The sequence below is a fragment of the Capsicum annuum genome, chromosome 3, assembly GCF_002878395.1.
Source record: "Capsicum annuum cultivar UCD-10X-F1 chromosome 3, UCD10Xv1.1, whole genome shotgun sequence".
NCBI lineage: Eukaryota > Viridiplantae > Streptophyta > Magnoliopsida > Solanales > Solanaceae > Capsicum > Capsicum annuum.
In genome coordinates this window covers 246,180,245-246,202,204 of record NC_061113.1, presented here as the reverse complement: position 1 = coordinate 246,202,204, position 21,960 = coordinate 246,180,245, and the positions used below count along the sequence as shown (strand labels likewise).

Here is a 21,960-nt window from a genome sequence, read left to right as displayed (position 1 = left end):
CTTTTAAAGATAGTTGAAGTCTCTCCCACGAGCAAAACGAAGAATTAGTAACAACTCTATCTTCGAAATTTAACTAAGCTACAAAACAAGTAGAATTCAAAAACACTATTTATAGGATATAAGTTTCATGTAAGAGAAGGGGCGAAGTTACAGTAATCTACGGGGGTTCGGGCGAACCCGGTAGCTTTTACGTGGACTCTGTATTTATACTACTAAATTTTGAATATATGTATATAATTACATAGTGCAAACCCATTGATAAATACTATTGCTTTGCCCAGTAGTAGATGGACAGTTGATAGGGTCATGAATATTTTAAAACAAAAGATAACTTTCTTTCAAGAATCTAAAACATAAAACTTAAAAATGAATTTGTCAAATTCATGTTCTTTGCAACTCAACACTTTTAACTGATGCATTTGTTTCAAAATTAATTGAAACATAACTTTAAAAATCTTTAACCGATGTATTTATTTGTAAAATTTATTGAAACATAAACTTCACAATAACACAGAGCAACAATAATTTCTCTTTCTTTCTGTTGTTCAATATAGAATGGGTCTATAGACACATTGTTAGTAGCTCGTAATGATAAATTATTTTTTTGAAAAAACCGTTGGTACAATAAAGCTTTCGCTTAGCGGCAGGGTCCGCCCTCGAGACTTGACACTTGGACACCGGGAAGCTTGCCCCAGGGTCCTTCGTTTGGAATTGCCCTTTTCCTTTCCAAAGTGGAATTCCTCCTTGCTTTCCCCTTTGACCTGTGCCAAACTCCACTTTTGCTGTTGCCAGGTGGAATGATTCATTCAACCTCGGTATCGGCAAAATCGTATGGATACGATTCTCATTTTGCATCTTGATTAATTGGATCGTTTCTTTCTGGATTCCTATCCCAAACTCTTCGAGATGTGTTTCTGAGTATTCCTTGATCATTTCGTCCAAGAAGTAAAGACCCCTGCTAGTAGTGACAAAAACTAACTGATAAATGATAATCCATTTTAGGCAGGCATTTAGATACAAATTGGTTAAATTTATATTGAAGTTAATTTTTAGTAGTGACAAAAACCAGCTAATAAATGATAATCCATTTTAGGCAGGCATTTAGATACAAATTGGTTGAATTTATATTGAAGTTAAGTTGAAAAATGTTATTGGCAAAATGACTTTCTGGACCTCTCTACTATTTCGGTTTTGTAAGTTGGACACTTTTACTTACATGGTTGTCATCTGAACTCTTGAACTTATCAAAAAGCAACATTTTGTACCCTTTGACTGTGGACCTTGCCTATGTGGCATTGAAATAGTGACTAGGACAAAGAGAGTGTAGCCACTCGTCTGGGGGTGCGAGTGGGGGTCAATTTTTGACCAATTTTATATTAAAATAATTAAAAAAATAAAAATAATATTAAAATTTAAAAAAAATTAAAAAAGGATCCCTTTTTCCCTCCATCTTTTTAAATTTAAAAATATTTTTGAAAATTTAAAAATAATTTAAAAATATTTTTAAAAATTTAAAATAAATAAAAAAGGATCTTTTTTTTTTTGCCTCCATCTTTTATAATTTAAAAATATTTTTAAAAATTTTAAAAAAATATTTTTTCCCACCCCCCCCCCCCCCCCCCCCCCCCCCCCCCCTCCCACCCCACCCCAACACTCTTCCAGTCCCTCCTCCCCCACACTCAAGTACACTTTTTATTTTTTATTTTAATTTTCCCTCTCAATTCAATTCTTTTCATTTTTTTAATTAAAATTTAAATTTGAAATCTTTTTATTTTTTGGGGGATTAAAATTTAAATTTAAATTGAAAGTGAGTGATAGTGAATATTGAAAAAAATTAGTGAATTTCGCTTGAAAAAAATTAAACTTTTTGTGAATTTGTTAAAAATATTCAAATTTAAAAATAAAAAATTTATTATGTTGTATATATGAATTTATAGTTAAAAATTTAAATTAGTTGGAGAAGAATTTTAATTATTTGGAATGAATTTGATGTTTAATTTGTGAGTAAAAATTAAAACATGATTATTCAAATTTTTATACAATTTATAATTTTTTTTATTTAATTAAATTAATTTTAATATTTAATTTGTTATGTAGCATTTTAAAAATGACTTGGAATTTAATGTAATATATATATTTTTTTAACATTACGTGGTAGACGTGGTAGGCGTGACAACTGACGTGACAGCTGACGTGGGGGAAAGTGTATTACACTCACCAAAAAAAGGTTTAAAATGTTGTTTTTTAGTGGATTCAGGGATTTAGATGACAAACATGTAAGTAGAAGTGTCCAACTTACAAAACCGATATAGTATAGGGGTCCAGAAGGTCACTTTGCCAATGTTATTTGGGGGTTAGAAATTACGTTTGGACCTGAAAATAACATTGAAGTTATGTGGCTCACGTACAAATTATGCAAGGATTAGAATATATGAATTATTTATATGGTGATTCATAATAATAATAATGAAGGATAATCTTGGAGTAACTGTAACGTAGTTGTCAAAAAATAGTCCATTACAGAAATGTAAGGTGAGGCTACTACGATAGATCTCCTTTTCTTAATAATAATAATAGTAAAATAATATCATGCAGTTATTTGTAATGAAAAGATTGTTATACAAAAATTACTTATTAAAATGATTTTCTTTTTCATTCATAAAATTACAAATAGATTATTGTAAGTGGGTACTAATTAATACCGCTAATCAAACACCACATATAAAGTCATGTAAAAGTTATTTTTCTTATACCACAAGTTGCATAAATTGTGCATGAATTATTTTTCTAGTCCCTTTAACTAAATATAATTATGTTACTTTATGCGGTATTATTGGATTTTTTTGGAATTATTTTTTCAATCCCACCAACCAAACAATCGGTGTACTCTATATAGACACAAAATTCGTTATGTTCTAAGCACATAGTCAGCTCTTCTTAAAACATGACTAAAATTTCCCCTCTCTTACTTAAATTGCTACTTTTCTTGATATTTGCTGGATGGGTATCTCTTTGGCTTCTTAAACCCACACAGCTATGGACTAAAAGTTGGAAGTTGGCAGAAAAAAAGACAGCAAACTCATTCTTAACCCAATCTGGTAGGTTCTGATCATTTCAAAACTTACATTGTTTTAGATGTATAAATTTAACTTAAAACTTGCCATTGACATGTACTAGAAATGTTAATTTAATGGAATGGAATGTTCATGTTTCCTTTTTTTTTTTTTTTTTTTTTTTAACTATTGAGGTCTTGCAGGTCTCAATCTTGCTGTCTACACCTTCCCTGTTATTGCTATAGCTATAGTTGGTTTTGTTTACTTGGAACTGAAAAAGAAGGAACCAACCAGCAGGTATATCTGCTGTCTCTGTATAAGACATAATACATAAGCATGGCAATTACCTCAACTGAAAAGTATATACTCCAACTTTGAGTATGCATATCTAGACACGTCAACTCGTCCCTACTATGTCAGTTGACACTGCAACTTACAAAATGATCATTTACACACCTCCAAAATTTATGTGTCACATCGGGATAACGGTGGGGATGAGCTGGAGTGTTTAGTTGCCGGTTCAAATCAAGTTGAATTGTCTAGATGTGCACTCTCAAAGTTGGGAGTGCTTATTTGCCAACTGAGGCCAAGTTTGAGTGTCCGCTTATGTATTATTCCTTTATATAAGCAGATTGTTGCTTACTATTATCACTTTAATGCAAATATTTACTGAATTTGGTTGACAGGAAAGGAAGATCTTCCCTATCTGTTCTCTCCAATCCACTAGTTGTGAATAAGTACATAGGTATTCTGTCTGGTTTTGAAATCCTTGTTGTATCTCTATTCGTCATCTTTCTAGCATGGACATTCTACGCTCGTATCTCCAATGACTTCAAGAAGATGGTACCAATGAAGTCATTTACTTTGTCTGTGTAAGCATATTCCTATATTCCACGCAAGGTATAATATATAGCATCATTTACAGCAAAGTTATATCTTGTAATACTTTCCAACTTGGCTATTTTCAGATGGCAGTACAAATTATTTAGAGTGGCAACTAGGTGTGGTTTATTAGCAGAAGCTTGCTTAGCTCTTCTTCTTTTTCCCATCTTGAGGGGGATGTCGATATTTCAATTACTTGGCATCCAATTTGAATCTTCCGTGAGATATCACGTTTGTCTTGGGACCGCAATGATATTATTTGCTACATTACATGGTGGAGGTACTTTACTAATCTGGGGTATCAAACATAGCATTGGAGATGAGGTAACCTTATATAATCATTCGACTCTTACTGCCTTTACTCAATTTAGTTTGAATAGACGTGTCTATGCATTGCTACTATCTAAGTCTTTTTCTTTTTCAATCGAGGAAAAAATAGATGTGGAAATGGCAAAAGACAGGGCGTATTTATCTTGCCGGGGAGATCACTCTTCTTACAGGATTGGTCATCTGGATCACATCACTTCCACAGATCAGAAGGAAACGATTTGAGATCTTCTATTACACACATCACTTGTATATAGTTTTCTTAATATTTTTCCTGTTTCATGCTGGAGATCGCCATTTCTACATGGTTTTCCCTGGCGTCTTTTTGTTTTGCCTTGACAAGATACTCCGAATGATTCAGTCGAGGCCAGAAACGTATGTTCTTTCTGCTCGAATCTTTCCTTCCAGAGTCATCGAGTTAACTCTGCCAAAAGATCCAAGTACAATACCAGTAATCTCTTTCCCATTTAAAATAGCTACTAATATGCTTCCTAATTCTCAAGCGGTCCCAAATAATCACGTCCTTACTATTTCAGGGTTGAAGTATACACCAACAAGCGTAATTTTTCTCAAGATTCCAATGATTTCAAGTTTTCAATGGCATCCTTTTAGCATAACGTCTAGCTCCAACGTTGATCAACACACTATGTCTATTTTGATCAAAGCTGAGGGGTGGTGGACAAGCACTCTCTGTAATATGCTACATTCAAAGCCTGATTCAGAAGCTGGTCAAATGAGGTTCATTCAAGTAGCGACAGAAGGCCCTTATGGGCCTTCATCGATAGACTTTCTGAGGTAATGAAATGATGTTATTTTTGGTTGATTTTAAACCAAGTTATCTTCATTGCAAATCAATTTATCATCTTCTTCCCATATATAATTGTATGTTGAATCTTCTACAGATACGATAGTCTACTTCTAGTTGCTGGTGGGATTGGGGTTACGCCATTTTTGAGCATTCTGCAAGAAATAGCCTCTACAAGAAGTAACAAAAATGTATTACCTTTGAAAATACAGCTTGTCTACACCATAAAAGATTCCCAAGGCATCTGCTTGTTAGATCCAGTTCTACCACATGTTTTCAATGCAGAACAGCGTTATCTACAATTGAAAGTGTTTGTGACACGTGAACATCAATCCAGTAGATCCCTGCGAGAAGTGCTTAACGAGGTCTCTGAAATACAGAATATTCAGTTCGTCAACAAGGGTCCCTGTTATGCAATATATGGGCTTGAGAACTTACGATGGATGTCCGCCTTCCTTTTGGTGGCGTCTGTTGTTTTTCTAGCATTCCTTATCATCTCGAACCATGTTTTCATCAAGACTGATAAAAAGTCATCTGAACCGAAAACTGCAACTTCAGTAGTGGACATTCTTCTCATATGCTCGTTTGCATTAGCGCTAATATCCAGCACTTTGGTGGCTACCATGTGGAGATGGAAGAGGCTAAGAGAAGAAATCCCATCATTTTCTGAAAAAGAAAGTAAAGCAATGAAATCAATAGAAGCGAACAGAGGTTTTGATCAACACGAAATCCATTATGGAGCAAGACCAAACTTTAAAGGTATGTACCAAATACATCAATATCCTTGCTTCGACTATTTAACTTCCAAAATTTTGGTCTACTAACATGTTGAAAATTGAGCAGATATCTTTTCCCAGTTTGCTAATGAATCCAATGTTGGCGTCTTCGTTTGTGGGCCTGAGACGATGAAAGAATCTGTAGCTACAACTTGCCAGCTACGTTCTAAGGCTTTCCAAAATGAGGGACAAGATCATAAACCATTTTTCAGCTTTCACTCGTTAAATTTCACTCTCTAATACTCTCTGAACATCCATCGAGCATACTAATCTACAAATCAACTCGTCAAATTTCATCTCTAATACTCATTGTGAAAATCTGTAAGGCTATCATGCATTGGATTCAGTACAAACTTGTTATGGAGTTTTCTAAGGGAGTAGTGAAATACTATCATATAATAAAATAGTATTAAAATACTATAGTATGAAATTCAAATAACAAAGTAGGGATCTGTCACAAGATCATAAACCATTTTTAAGCTTTCACGCCGTTGGACAATAAAATTTTCGAGACTGAAAATAAATAATCGAGACAAGAAAAATATTACAACAATCGATTTTATTGATTTCAATGCGAGTGTTACAATCTCTATGAATCCTCTGATTCGCCTTTTCAAATATAAATTCAAGGGCTTCGAGCTTGATCTTGAATTTGAACTTGATTTCTTGATTTGAGGGACTTGATGTGCTTGAATTCAACGGCTTTTAAGCTTGTTCTTGAATATTGCGGTCTTGATCTTGAATCTTGATGAACTTGATTTGAATGCTTGAGCTTTTTAGAGAAATTGTGGAGTTTGATCCACAAGCTTTCTTTGCTACTTGTTAGAGTTCTGGGGGTGTCCCTTTTCTGAATTATGAGACCCTATTTATATTTGTGGGGAAGAGTCATGATGAATATGCACTTTCTTTGATCAATCAGATTTAAGTGATGTGACGTCTTTTTATGGGCTTTTATTTCATAGGCCTACTGCATCATTTTGACATGTGGCACGGTCCTATTGACTTCTTTACTTGACTTGGTATGCCATGGCATTTCACACGTGGTGCTTATTTAGGCCTCTAGAATATGACAATATCTTGGGCTTAGCAAAATGAGCTCATTATTTGTAGCCCAAATTAATGCACTAACCCAATAAATATTGAGCCTTATTTAAATCCATACACATTTGGACTTAAATATTTAATTCAATTATATTAATCCGCAATGTTTATTTGGGACTAATATATTTTGAATTTAATATAATCCGGATTTTCTACGAATTTAAATTTAATAAAATTGCATCGCCCACAAATGCCCCCTACTTCAAGACTTGTCGAGACAATTAATATTTTGGAGACTAACCTTGAAGTATGATTATTTAAACATGTTTCCTTCGTACTTCAACAATTTCCCATACATAAGAACACCTCATTCAAAAATTTTAAAGCCGAACCATATTGATGTTGTCTTTCAAAACTCTCTTATTTTTTTTTTTATGAATCTCTAGACTTACCCGTTGGTGAGACATGATATCCAATTACGAACAATTTTGGAAAGCTTTTTCATTGCCTTACTTAATCAGAAATAAAACTCTTCCGATTTAAGCTTAGATTGGAGAAGGAAACAACCTCCAATTTGACTTTGTATGGGAGAAGAAAACAACCTCCAATTTGACTTTGTATGGGAGAAGGAAACAACCTCCGATTTGAATTTGTATCGAAGAAGAAAATCAACCTCCAATTTGAATTTGTATGGGAGAAGGAAATAACCCCCAATTTGAATTTGTATGGGAAAAGAAAATAATCTCTAATTTGAATTTGGAGATGAAAGCTATCCCAATTTGGATTTATATTGGAGAAAGAAATAATATCCAATTTGAATTTGGAGATGGAAGTTATTACAATCTAAATTTATATTGGAGAAGAAAACATCCATCCTACAACTCTATAAAAGGAGGTAGTTTCCCCACTTTTTTAATATCAATTTTGGGGTTTTACAGCCATCAACAATATTGAGGTAATTTCTTTCCCTCCTGCTTTTCTCTTATTTTCGTCACTTTTTTTTTCAGCACCGCATGTTAGTGGTGAAAAATTCATATCTAATTGTAGGAATATCAAAATTATGAACTGTTTGATATTCCAGAAACTAGACTTCAAGATCTATAACATATACAAAATTCTGCTTTTAATTACTTCAATATAAATCTCGATAATTTTTTTGAAGTTAGCCTTGAATTTCATCATGCTGAAAATTTCAGATTTGCGCGTCTTTACTAAAACTTTCATATCTTGAAGTAGGAAGGATGAAATCACAAGCCGCTTGATTCTTGTGAAACTAGACACAATGATCTATAACATATCCAAAATTCATATCAATCCAAGTTGGTGATATACAGCTTTCAAGATCGCAGCGCTCTGATAGGTAATATCCTTTCTATTTGTGTTTTTTGCTTTCTTTCTTGTCTCCCTCTTTTTTTGTAGGGTTGAAACAAATAGCAATATGCAACAATTGGCTTAGAGTGCGAGAGTTTAACTTTACCTTCGTACACTCTAAAACCGACCAATTTTGACTTCAAGACGGTGGACGTCGGCTTAAGGTGTGCGAGGCTTCGTCACCTCAAGACCCGATCAATTTTTTTCTTTAGGATGGTGGACGTCGGCTTAAGGTGTACGAGGCTTCGTCACCTCAAGACCCGACTAATTTTTTCTTGAAGACGGTGGACTTAGGCTTAAGGTGTGCGAGGCTTCGTCACCTCAAGACCCAACCAATTTTGCTTGAAGACGGTGGACGTCGGCTTAAGGTGTGCGAGGTTTCGTCACCTCAAGGCCCGATCAATTTTGCTTGAATATGGTGGACGTCGACTTAAGGTGTGCGAGGCTTCGTCACCTCAAGACCCTACCAATTTTACTTGAAGACGGTGGACGTCGGCTTAAGGTGTGCGAGGCTTCGTCACCTCAAGACCCGATCAATTTTAATTGAATACAGTGGACGTCGGCTTAAGGTGTGCGTGGCTTCGTCACCTCAAGACCCGACTAATTTTTTTCTTGAAGACGGTGGATGTCGGCTTAAGGTGTACGAGGCTTCGTCACCTCAAGACCTGACTAATTTTTTCTTGAAGACGGTGGACGTCGGCTTAAGGTGTGCGAGACTTCGTCAACTCAAGACCCGACCAATTTTGCTTGAAGACGCAATGGTTTTCTTTAAGTATGGGTCCCTTCACCGATGCATTTATGCGATGATCTTCTCTAAGTATGGACCCTTTCATTGATGCATTTATGTGTTGGTCTTCTTTAAGTATGAGCCCTTTATTGATCAGCTTAAGGTGCAAAGGGACAAATTTTGTCTACCTTAAGGCATGACAATTTTGATATCCTTGTAAGGATAAACCCATAAGAGGCCAACTTAAGGTGCAAAGGGACAAATTTTGTCCACCTTAAGGCATGGAATTTTTGATATCCTTTTAAGGATAAACCCGTAAGAGGCCAGCTTAAGGTGCAAATGGACAAATTTTGCCCATCTTAAGGCATGAAAATTTTGATATCCTTTTAAGGATAAACCCGTTAGAGGCCAGCTTAAGGTACAAAGGGACAAATTTTGTCCACCTTAAGACATGAAAATTTTGAGATAGTCTTAGTTGTAGGCTTGGAGAACTTTGACATTCCAAATCCCATTGAAGGAACTCTCTTTCTTTTCGACGGGTTGCCCCCATTGAGTCATAGAGATTTAGAGTAAGTCCAAAATTTAATTAGAATAGTTTTATACCAAAATTTAATTAGAATAGTTTCATACTTGGTATCACTATGGTAGATACTGCAGGAACATATTTTTTTTTTGACACTTATGCAACTGAACTCAGAATGAAATTCCAAGCGCCTACGTACCTCAGTAAAGAGGATCAAGTCACAACGTAGTTCTGGGTGAGGGTTTTTTTTTGTGTCCTAACTTTTGCCTAGGCCGCCTCTTTTGAGGTTTTCAACCTAGCGGACTTTCATCATTTTTTAAATTTTTTTTTTGAGCTGTACACAGTTTATACTCATCTGGGCCAGGAGTGGACATGCAGTTTATACTCATGCCTTAAGGAGTGTACATGCAGTTTATACTCGTGCCTTAAGGAGTGTACATGCAGTTTATACTCGTGCCTTAAGGAGTATTTTAACTTGCAGTTTAGGCTCATGCGTCGAGAAGCGTCATCTTCCTTCAAGGATAGTACTTCTTCAAGAACTTGGAGTTGATGGGGCCAACCCTCACGCCATCTGCATCGACAAGCTTGTAAGAACTATTTAAATATGCCTCTTGTATGACATATGGTCCATCCCACTTTGGGGTGAATTTGCCCCCACACTTATGAGAAGTGATAATGGGCCTTCTTACTGCAAGAATTTGATCTCCAACTTGGAAGCACCTCAAGCGAACTCTTTTGTTGAAGGAATGAGATAGCCGGGCTTGATAACATTCAAGATTTTGTTAAGCCTCCAGACTCTTCTCATCAAGAGCTTCTAACTCCGTAGGACATAACTTAGCATTTTCTTCATCGGTGAGCCCTTCTTGAATAGCCAGTCTCAAAGAAGGTATTTGACGCTCAAGTGGTAGGACTGCTTTAACTCCAAAAGAAAGTGAGTATGGGGTTCCTTGCATTGGTGTACGATATGTTGTCCTATACGCCCATAAAGCTTCTTCCATTATCTCATGCCAGTCTCATTTGGATTTGGAGACAACTTTCTTCAACAAGTTACATAAAGTCTTATTGAATGCTTCAGCTAGGCCATTAGCGGCAACGTAGTACATAGAAGACTTGCGTTGCTTGAAACCAAAGAGGTCACAGATTTTGTTCATCCGCTTTTTATCAAATGGCTTTCCATTGTCAGTTATTATGTACTGAGGAATTCCAAAACGGTAGATAATATTTACTCGGATGGAGTTTGTGACATTTTTTTTCCTTACTTCCTTGAGAGCAACAGCTACAACCCATTTTGAGAAATAATCTGTCGCGGCCAAGATGTATAAGTGTCCACCAGAAGATTTTGGTAGTGGACCAACAACATCCATTCCCCAAGCATTGAATGGCCAAGATGCGATAGTTAGGTGTAGTACCTCTGGAGATTGATGTATGAAATTTGCATGGAATTCGCAAGCTTTCCATTTTCTAGTATAGTCCAAGCAATCTTTCACCATTGTTGGCCAATAACATCCCATCCTTTTAATGTGAAAATGGAGATTTGGTCCAGACTTATGTGATCTACAAACTCCTGAGTGCGCTTCTTACAAAGCTTGAATTGCTTCTTCCTCTCCTAAACACCGTAACAGTACTCCTTCAAATAATCTTCTGTACAGTGTGTCTTTGTAGTAAAGGAAACGAGGTGCACGACGACGAATGTCAGTCTTTCTCCTTGAAATTTCTGGAAGTATCCCATAACATAAGTAATCAACGATAGGTTGTCGTCAATCTTCTTTTATAACTTCAGACACAGCAACGAGGTATTCAACCTTGTTTTCCACATCCTCATCTGACGGCGGTACTACCCATTCTTGGCAGACAGTAACTTGATTCAAATTTGAAAGAGTCAGGGTTGAGGCCAGAGCAGCTAGGGCATCAGCTTACTTATTTTCTCTCCTTGGCACATGCTGGAGGGTTACTTTTCCAAGCCATCCCATCATCTTTTATGCATATTCATGATATGATTATAGCTCAGGCTTTCTAACTTCATAGCTTCCCAAAAGCTGCTTGATCACTAGTTGAGAGTCACCAAAGACTTGTAATTGCAGTTGTTTCATGTCAACTGTCATCTCAAGTCCAAGTATTAAAGCTTGATATTTAGCGACATTATTAGAGCAACAATTTGTAAGTGTAAAAGAGTATGGGATGACCTCTTCTCGTGGAGTGACGAACACCACACCGGCACCAGCTCCATCTCAATGTGTAGCACTATCAAAGTACATTTTCCATGGGGGTCTAGCTTCAATAACCATTGCATCTTCATTAGGAAGTTTATCACTCAGTTCCCAATCATCTGGTATCAGGTGGTTTGCCAAGAAGTCAACCAAAGCTTGTCCCTTTATGGCCTTTTGGGGAACATACACAATCTCAAACTATTGAAATTGAAGGTACCATCTTGCAAGTCGGTCACTAAGGATGGGTTTCAACATTACAAACTTGAAGGGATTTGCCCTAGACACGAGACGAACCACATGAGCTTGAAAGTAGTGTTTCATCTTTTGAATTGAGAAGGCCAATGCCAAACATAACTTTTCAATTGGAGAATACTTTAGCTCATTTGGTGTCATCATTCTGCTCAGATAGTAAAGAGAGTTTTCCTTGCCTTCACTATTTTCTTGAGCCAGTAGTGCTCTAACCGACCTCTCTTGTGCCGCGACGTAGAGTATCAACGGCTTCCTAGGTATGGGTGCTGCAAGAACAAGAGGTTTCATTAAGTATGATTTGATACTCTCAAAGACATTACTACACTCTTGGTCCCATTCGACGTGAGTGTCCTTCTTCATGAGATGACTAAATGGTTGACATTTTTCGGCCAAGTTTGAGATGAACCTCCTTAAATATGCTAGCCCTCCTTGAAGGCTTTTTAACTCATGAATGTTTTGAGGCTCGGAAATCTTCAAAATTGCATCGACCTTGGCTTGATCAATTTCAATTCCTCGGTGTCGGACAGTAAAATCAAGAAACTTTCCAGAAATAACTCCGAATGCACACTTCAATGGATTCATCCTAAGTTGATATCTTTGAAGTATTGATATCTTTGAAGTAACTCAAACACCATTCTTAGGTCTTTTAAGTGGTCATCTCTCTTTATTGACTTGACCACTAGATCATCCACGCAGCATTCAATATTTTTGTGGAGTAGGCTGTCAAAAATGTTTTGCATAGCCCTTTGATAAGTGGTGCCAACGTTCTTCAAACTAAAATGCATCACCTTGTAGCAATAAATACCTTTAGGCATACGAAATGCAGTGAGCTCTTCATCTTTTGGCGCCATGCGGATTTGGTTGTAGCCGGATGAACCATCCATGAAGGACATTGCCTCATAACCAGTGGTGGCATCAATCATCAACTCTAGTATGGGGATTGAAAAATCATCCTTAGGGCATGCGTTGTTGAGATCTCGAAAGTCGACACAAACTCAAATTTGTCCGTTCTTCTTTTGTACTGGAACAATAATTGAAATCCACGTGGGATATTTAACTTCGCGAATAAAGCCAGCTTCAAAGAGTTTGTTAACTTCATTCTCAATCAATGAAACTAACACTGGCCTAAAGCGCCTTTGGGCTTGCCTAACAGGACGAGCCCCGTTCCTAACCGCCAACTGATGTACTGCTACTTTTGGATCTAAGACAGCCATTTCTTTGTAATTCCAAGCAAAAACATGTCCGTATAAGCAATTTCTTCCTCCACTTTTAGAAACGCACTTAGGTAAGTTGGTCTTGGGTCTTTATTGGTCCCAAGATTAACTTTCTTCAAGGGATCTATTGTGGCCTTTACTCTTTCTTTAAGTTGCGATGGAGCATCTCCAGCATCTTTCTCATCTTGAGGATCATCGTCATTGATGGATTTATGATAACCCTAAAAGGCTTCTTCTATTTCTTCATCAAACTTTATTTGAGATGAGAAATAATTCTCATTCTGGATCATAACTTGATATGAGGAGCCAACACTCTCTTCATCTTTTTTGCGTTGCTTGGTATAAACCACAGTATGTACCTTTGCTTTTAGCACCTTATCGCAAGACACTATCGGTTTCGTCTGATGTTTCATTCTAGAAGGAATCAAACGTTGGAAATCTTTTTGTATTTTAAGTGAAGAGTGCATCATCGCGCTTTGACGACTCCTCTTACACTTGTTGTTTTTCCTCTTATTTAGAGGTCCTAACCTTTCGAACACAGAAGTTCTTGCAGTTGATTCTCCAAGTCGGTCAAAAACAGAAGCCCTCTTGTTGGATGCAGTGGACTCTTCTTCTACAGTGATGTAGTTGCTAACCGTCCTTCTTATAGAGATGCGAATTGGAGGTGGCTGCATATATCCTAGGCCTTCACGTACCTGCCTGGTCGTACCTTTCGGTGGAAGTTTGCCCAACCTTGATGGCTCATTTGGATTGTATCCAGCCTTTACAAATAGCCTGTATGCATTTGGATCGAAGCCATCCTTCGTTCGTTTCGTAAGGAGTGTCATATCTTGTGGCAGATTTTGAGCCACGGACTCTTCAAGAAGTCTTGAGGATGGATTTATTGCATCAATCTTTCAGATAGGTAAAGTTAGCCCCTTTAGCATATTATCTTAGGAATCTGATGGGTGATCTTTCTCTTTCCTTACCTTCGGTACGTAACGAAGAATGGGAGTTGCCTTTTTTTTTCGTAGAAGCGACACCTTCTTTATTTGAAGTGGAGAGAGGCTTCTTGGTGGCGACTTTTTTGACAGTCACTGCGACCTTCTTAGATGCAAGATCGTCACACTTGGTCTTGGTGACATCTTTAACCCTTTTCTCATCCATAACATGCCTTTTTAAGTAGAATTTTGCATCAACAAAATGTGACTCAGCTTCAGTGAATGGCTTGTCATCGGCAACTATTTTTATTTCCACTCCACCTTCGAGACACTTCAAGCATTAATAGTAAGAGGACGAGATAATTTTATTTCCGTGCCCCTAAGGCCTACCAAGCAATATATTATATGAAGTTTTGACATTGATCACACGCATCAATGGGTTTAATTGAAAATCATCCATGTGAATTCCCAACTTGATACATTCCATGGCCCTCTGTCCCCCTTGATTGAAGCCTTGGATCATTATATGGCTTTCGTCCAGTTCGCTAGCATCGATGCCAAGTTCTTTCATCGTGCGGATAGGCAGGATGTTGACTCCAGACCCCCATCTATTAAGATTCTATAGATCTTCTTTTCTAGAATTTGACCCACCATGTATAAGGGACAGTTATGTAGGGTCTCACCAAGCAAAAGATCGTTATTTGTGAATGTGATTTTTGTATCACACACATGTGCCTCTTCGCCAAGAGTTTTAGCCAGTCTTTCAGAAGATAAAGGAACTTTCATGGGTAAATTCTCACTCTTTGCACCCCTTTTTGGAGGTATTAAAATAAGACGCCTCAAGGTTGACTTGGGCAGTCTTTCCACGGAACCAACTCGATAAGAATTCCTCTAAAGTCACCGGATGCCCAGGTTTCTGATGGTGGAGCTCCGTCACCCTTGTCTTCTTTAGGAATTCAATCAACTTCTGTTTCCTTGGTTTCTTTATCATTCTCCTCCTAGTTGGTTGCTCGACTGACTCCTTTTGTGGACTCGTCTTCTTGCATCTGCGTTTGGTTACTAGAGTTCAACCTTCATCAACCGAAGACCTATCAAGCTCTAATATTTTCTCATTATGCTCTTCGACACATATTTGGATAGGATCGAGCGAGCCAAATGTGATGGAGATTTGATGAGAACTGGACGTTTCATCGCCGAAGAAGATCTTCTTCTCTTTTGCCAGTTGCATAACTTTATCTTTAAAGGCAAAGCACTTTTCCAGAGGATGACTTACGAGCCTATGATATTTGCAATAATTAGGGTCATTGGTCCTTCTAGCTTCGTTAGGACGCTTCATCTCTGGGAGTTCAATGAGCTTATTCTCAAGGAGTTTATCGAAAATCTCAGAAACATCAGAATCAAGGAAGGGATATTCCTTTTCTTTTATCTCCTTTAAAGTTTTTTTATTCAAACGTGCTCCAAAAGTCGTCTTCACACTTTGCTTCTTGCTTACCTTTATGGTGACCTTCACAGGAGACACATCAACATTCATAGACTCCTTGTTTTCATTTTTGAGAACAAACTTTTCCCATCTTTTGGGTTCTTGCTTATCCTTTACCCTTCGAGGGTCATGGATAGGCGCTCCTTCCTTTCCAGCAGAAGACATGCTTAACTCCATGTCGTGAGCACAAGTAGCTAACTCTTCAAAGGATTTTGGGTTAATTCCTTGTAAAATGTAGAGAAGCCTCCAGTGCATTCTTTGGACACACATCTCTATTGCAGAAGCTTCACTGAGCCTATCTTTGCAGTTTAGGCTCGCATTTCTCCATCGATTGATGAAGTCGATGACTGGCTCATCCTTTCTTTGCTGAGTATTTGTGAGCTCTATCATGCTCACTGTACGCCTTGTGCTATAAAATCGATTTAGGAACTCGTGTTCCAATTGCTCCCAACTATCGATGGAGTTAGGCTCGAGGTCTGTGTACCAATCAAAGGCATTTTCCTTTAGGGAACGAACAAATTGTTTAACAAGATAGTCACCGTAAGTTCCAGCTAGGGCTGCATATCGGTCGGTTCAGTTTGATTTTGAAAATTATTAGTTTTACTTATTCATTATCGGTTTGTATATATGCTAAACCGTTAAAAAACCGTTAAGATATAAGTTTATCGATTATCGATTTATTGGTTTTTAATTGTTATCGGCTCGGTTATCAGGTTAACCATTAACATTAAACATATATAATTTAAAGTCCAAAACTAGTAAGCTACTGCAAACTGCCTACTGCGGACTGCCTAGTGCTCTTCTTATGCACAAAGCCACAAATATAAATTAGAATATAAAAAATTCAAACTAATTAAATAAAGTCATAATTTAAAAACAGTCTACAAGTCTAGCACAAACAAAATAGAAAAATCCAAAGCAACAGTCACTCAATTTGAAAATTAAGTTCAAATTACAAACATAGTAATAATAATAATTATTACTCAAGTCTTATACTACGAGCACGATACTGCGTCCTCTCCAAACAACGATCAACATGAGCTCTCAAGCACCAAGTCCCAGTATGTCGTGGATGGTAATTATAAACATTACCACAATGAATACACTTCACTTTGCATCTCCCATCATCATCCTCTTCAAGCTTTTCATAGTGATTCCAAACAGGTGATCGAACTTTAGGACCATGACTTTGAGACATGGTGAAACCTAATTAATAGAGAAACAGTGATATTAGCAATATCCCAAACTTAGCACATTCACCAAGTATAGACAAAATGTTTCAGTGATTCTTCTGAAAAAAGAAGTACCTTGATTAGAGGCGGCTTTAGGGATTCAAGTTTCATGGAAAAACTTGCTTTAATTAGATAATATATAAAGCATGCAAAAAAATGACACTGTAATTGGAAAAATATCCAGAGATAGACGAGGATAAGATACAACATGCAACAAGAAAGAGAAAGGACACCTTTCCATTGAGTTTAGTGAATCTTAAACAGAAATATAACAGATCAACCAGATGTTGACTGATAACAGCCCATCCTTTTCAGATATATGGATCCATTTTAGCCAGTTCATCATTGAACTTACCCAACCAAAGGGGATATATAATTGGACGACAACTTGGTGAAAGGTCGGTGTTATACGTCAATAAAACAAATTTTTGAAGTTAATCTGTACATATTTTTTGGAGCTTCCTTCATAACCAGCCTTCATGCAAAGTATTTAACCAAAGGGGACCATTCTTGAAGCTAGAATTGCAAGCCTTTAATAGGACGAAAAAGGTAAAAGAAGAAAAGTACGAAACGATGACCTGGTTTTCAAGCAGTGGTCCATAACACCAGTATAGGGTAAAAATGAACTGTTAAGGTGAATATAATCTTCAGTAATCAGAAGCATATCCTGGGTGGTTTGAACTTTCAGTAGCCCCCAAGAAGATCAAACCATTCAAAATTTTGGATAACAGAGACAGGAGTCTCAACAATAAAGATAAAGCACAAGACAATGAGGAGGTAAACTGAGTACACCACTAAACTACAAATTTCATTAATAAGCATCCTAGAATGTAATCATTACACAATTCAATTTGAATTTGCCGCTGAACTACTCCTCGATAAACCTTCATTTTGGCTTTATCAGAAACAATTAGAACTGGATATTCATGCAAAATTTTCAGGTATGTACAGAAGGATCATAAAGGCCTGTACTTCACTAAGAACTCTATCTTACTGCAACATTAGATAATATTGCTTATTTGACTAGTTACAGGCAGATGGATTGAAACAGATGCTACAATAAGGCACTGATGGATTGAAACAGATGCTACAGATTTTGTATTTACCTTGTTCAAGTTGCTAATATTTCATCAATGCTATTGCAAGGATCTTTTCCAACTTTGGCCAAATCTAAATAAATTAAAAGAACAAGTCAAGACTCAAGCAGTAAAAATATTAAATAAATAATACATCAAAAACAAGGTTCATTTTTTACCTTGTTCAAGTTGCTCAAGAGAATCTAAATCCTCCTCGATACTTATAGGCTGTGATTCACTTTGAAGCCAATCTTGTAGACACACTAGAGCTTTTATCAATTTAGGAGTTAATGAACTCCTAAATGAATCAAGAACACGCCCCCCGGTACTAAAAGCACATTCTAATGCTACACTAGAAATAGGAACAGCTAAAACATCACGAGTCATTTCAGAAAGAAAAGGAAATCTAGCCTAATTATATTTCCACCAAAGTAATACACTAAAATCAGACGTTCCAGCTTCAATATCTTCTGCAAGATACTTATCCAACTCCGACTTAGAATTTCCGGCTACACTTTCAGACGTGCGTCTACTCAACTCCTCATAAAAGTCATCAACATCAATCAAAGAGCTTGAACTAGAAGCCTGTACTTCTGAAGAACTACCACCTTTGTCTTTTGAAGCAGACGATGAATACTCATTAAACAATGATTTCATGTACTCTCGCACATCTTTTTCTATAGTTGGTGCATTATCCCCAAACATCTTCTTAAGTGCAAAACTACGAGTGGTAAATTTGTGACGAGGATCCAAAACACAAGATATAAAAAGCATCTTGTTCATTTTTGTTGGATCACCCCAATATTTTTCAAATTTCTTCTTCATGTTTGTTGCCATGTGAGCTAATACACGATCATCACTTGATATCAATTTTGTCAAGCAAAAACCAACTTGACAAATTTCAAGAAAATGAATATTTGATGTAATATACAATGATCCAGAAACCTTCAAAGTGAGCTTAAAAAATAATTCAAGAAATTTTGTAATTATTTTAATGCTATCCCAATCACTACTCAAAAGTGTACCTGCAGGTTGTTCTTCATCCACAATATCACTATCACCATCACACACACGGATATGGCCAAACTCGAGATGATGTGCCAAACTAATATCACTATCAGCATTATTCAAAATTGCACCCTTATATTCAATAGCCCTGTTCAACATCAAATAGGTGGAATTCCACCTTTTTTGGCCAAACTCGAGATGATATGCCAAACCACATTTTTTGCAAGATTTTCATCTTCATAATATTCCTTAAAGCTCTTCCATCTAGCAGGAGATTGCCTAATGTATCTCACTGCTTGCCTAATTCGTTCAATAGAAATAGTTGCTTCTTTTATACCATCATGAACGACAAGGTTTATGATATGCGCCATACACCTAACATGAAGATGTTTACCAACCATAAGATTGGTCCCCCACTTAGTCAATTGCTTAGACAACTCAATCACACACACACTATTTGAACTAGCATTATCAACAGTAACCGTGAAAATTCGATGCAATCCCCACTCATGCAAACACTTAATAATGCCCTTCACTATATCTTCACCTCTATGGCTAGAAATTGGACAAAAATTGATGATTCTTTTATGCAAAGTCCAATTTTTATCAATCCAACGAGCAGTAATACACATATAATTGATTCTTTGAATAGAAGTCCAAGTATCAGTCGTTATACACACTCTTTGTTGGGTTTCCTTAAAAATGCTCCTCATTTTATTTTTTTCTTCATCAAAGAGATCAAAATAATCACGAGTAACAGTTGTACGAGAAGGAATTCAAAACAAAGGTTGTACCACTTTCATAAATTATCTAAAGCCTTCTTTTTCAACAAATCTAAAAGGAAGCTCATCAAGAATTATCATACGACATAAAGCTTTTCTGCATTCTTCTTGATCAAATTTCTATGAAAAAATTGATACATCACCCTTGTTACCCTCTGCAACCGGCAAAAATGCTATCTTTCATTGCTTTGTATCAACATTATGAGGCAATTTTTAACATCTTTTTATATGATCAAGCATTGTCGTTGTACCATGTTCTTTTGTATCAGCCAAATACTCTTGTTTACAATAATTACACACACCCTTTTTAATTCCTTCCGAATCAACTTTACTAGTAAAATGATTCCACGCAACAGATCTTTTTTTCCTTTCTTTCTTTGCTTTAGACTCAACTACATTCGAATCAGAAGCTACACTCTCACCAATCACTTTATCAACTCTAGTATTTTGTGCCATCTAGTTGTATCGACGTGACTGTGATTAAAAAAATAATCAAAATAAGCCAACAACAAAACATGACCAAAACTTGACAATGTCCATAGAGCATAACAGACAACACCAGAACAACAATAAAAATTACACTAACGCAATGAGTTGGACAGACTCGAGGTCAATTCCGTCTACTAATATTAACTTGTCGTCGTCTTATATCTCAATTTTTGAATGCATTTCACAACAACTATGTGATACTCCTTTGTGATTTTCTATTTTTTGACTACAGACACCAGAAATTTACAATGGCAACTCGAAATCATCACTAATTTACACCAGAACAACAATAGAAATTACACTAACGCGATGAGTACAACAGACTCGAGGTCAGAAATCAGAACTTAGTAAGAATTTTTGCAATTATGATTATTAAAGACGGTCCTTAGCATACTACATCAAAGATTGAACAGAAATTAAGATAAAAGCAAAATAATTTTGAACTTTAACATAAGATTGAGGCATTGAGCAGTAAGAATGAGATGGTGTGAATCATCTTTACCTGTTGAGTGCAGCAAATCGTCTTTATCTCTTTGGTGTGAGCTTGAACACCTCTTCTTCGTGTGAATATTGAGGCTTGAGAGTGAGAGACGACTGACTGAGTACTGACGAGGAGAGGCACCACTAAGAGAGAAACTGAGCAAGAGAAGCCGCAAGAGTGTTTCTATGTTTGTGAAATATGAATTGTGAAAAAACCCTAACTCCTTAAGTGGTTTCTCGCTAATTCACTTATTGATAAATGACTTATTCACTGATAGAATTAAAGTGGCTATTGTGTTATTGGGCCTTTAGGCCGGATAGTAAATGGTAATGACATTAATGGGAAATGAATAAATGGCCTCAGCAGTTATGTATACTGTATTGTTATATCAGGATATCGGGTTATCGTGCCACCCGATTAAAAGGGTAAATAAACCGAGGCCCGAACCGATAACCCAATTTCAAGAATCTTTGCCCCAAAACCCGACTCGATAGAGCAAAAAAATGAATCAGTAACCCGATAAACATATTATCGGTTTGGGTTAACGGTTTGAACCAAAATTTGCACGGCCCTAGTTCCAGTATTATTACATGTCTCGACAAAGTGTGCGAAATATTATTTTGGGCTATCTTTGCCCTCAAATTGTTGAAATTTGGGGGGTTGATAGCCAGCAAGCATTTTGAGGCTATCTATTCTTGCAGTGTAAGGCTTGGCATATGCAAGGGACGACTTGGTGACAACATCATACTTGTCTTTGAGGGTTCCTTCAATAAATTCCCTCAATTGCCCAATCGGGATCATTCCCTCAGCAGAAACTTGTACCTCTTTAGTTGATGGTGTTTGTTTCACAGGATTTTCTATCTCATGAACCTCTGAAGTTTTTCCCGATGTATGGCTAGATTCTTTGTTTATTAATTCTTCCACCCTATCCACTATCTTATCAATTCTAGCCTCTTGATTCTGAACATAGTTGGTCAGGCCTTCAATTGCCTTTGTCAGATTCACAAGCTGCTCCTCCATAGACGAGGTATCACCATTGCTTGCATGATCACCGAAGACGTCGGAGAGTAACACGGATTATCACATAAGTTGATTTTTGAAGTGCTTAGATTATGTGGTGTAAATGGAGATGACGCATTTGTTGAATGACCATCGCTCTTGGCTCCAGAGTATTTGGAACCGAAATGCTCAAGTAGAGCTTCTTTTTCAACGATTCGGCCACACTGCTTCCTCCTTCTAAAGCACTTGCATTGGACTTCGTTCCTTTCAAGGTTGAAGATCCAAAAACTGGAGCTGGAGCGGACGACACTGGATATG

The 21,960-nt window shown here is 36.8% G+C and overlaps 1 protein-coding gene and 1 long non-coding RNA gene across 4 annotated transcripts; one reads left to right on the top strand and one right to left on the bottom strand.

Moving 5' to 3' along the window:
• The first annotated feature begins 2,882 nt into the window (after positions 1-2,882).
• LOC107862583 (ferric reduction oxidase 8, mitochondrial) lies at positions 2,883-6,261 on the top strand. Its single transcript, XM_016708203.2, has 8 exons — positions 2,883-3,098; positions 3,257-3,350; positions 3,740-3,925; positions 4,022-4,259; positions 4,375-4,702; positions 4,799-5,057; positions 5,165-5,826; positions 5,911-6,261. The coding sequence occupies exons 1-8, from the start codon at positions 2,945-2,947 to the stop codon at positions 6,081-6,083; spliced, it is 2,094 nt and encodes a 697-aa protein (XP_016563689.2). The 5' UTR covers positions 2,883-2,944; the 3' UTR covers positions 6,084-6,261.
• Positions 6,262-16,411: 10,150 nt separating this feature from the next.
• Positions 16,412-21,221, bottom strand: LOC107865983. Of its 3 annotated transcripts, none has more exons than XR_007053804.1 (4): positions 20,665-21,221; positions 18,063-20,147; positions 17,914-17,977; positions 16,412-16,781 (listed from the first exon to the last, which is right to left on the bottom strand). It is a non-coding gene; the product is annotated as an uncharacterized LOC107865983 (long non-coding RNA). The 3 variants fall into 3 exon arrangements; XR_007053805.1 differs by having other exon boundaries at positions 18,063-19,266; positions 20,665-21,214; XR_001672748.2 differs by lacking the exon at positions 18,063-20,147 and having other exon boundaries at positions 20,665-21,139.
• Between the last annotated feature and the right edge of the window lie 739 nt (positions 21,222-21,960).

Excerpts from the sequence above, each read along its gene's own strand:
- LOC107862583 (XM_016708203.2), top strand. The coding sequence starts at position 2,945 with ATGACTAAAATTTCCCCTCTCTTACTTAAATTGCTACTTTTCTTGATA. Across the intron at positions 3,351-3,739 it reads AAGAAGGAACCAACCAGCAG|GAAAGGAAGATCTTCCCTAT; the intron begins GTATATCTGCTG and ends TTTGGTTGACAG. Across the intron at positions 5,827-5,910 it reads AGCAAGACCAAACTTTAAAG|ATATCTTTTCCCAGTTTGCT; the intron begins GTATGTACCAAA and ends AAAATTGAGCAG.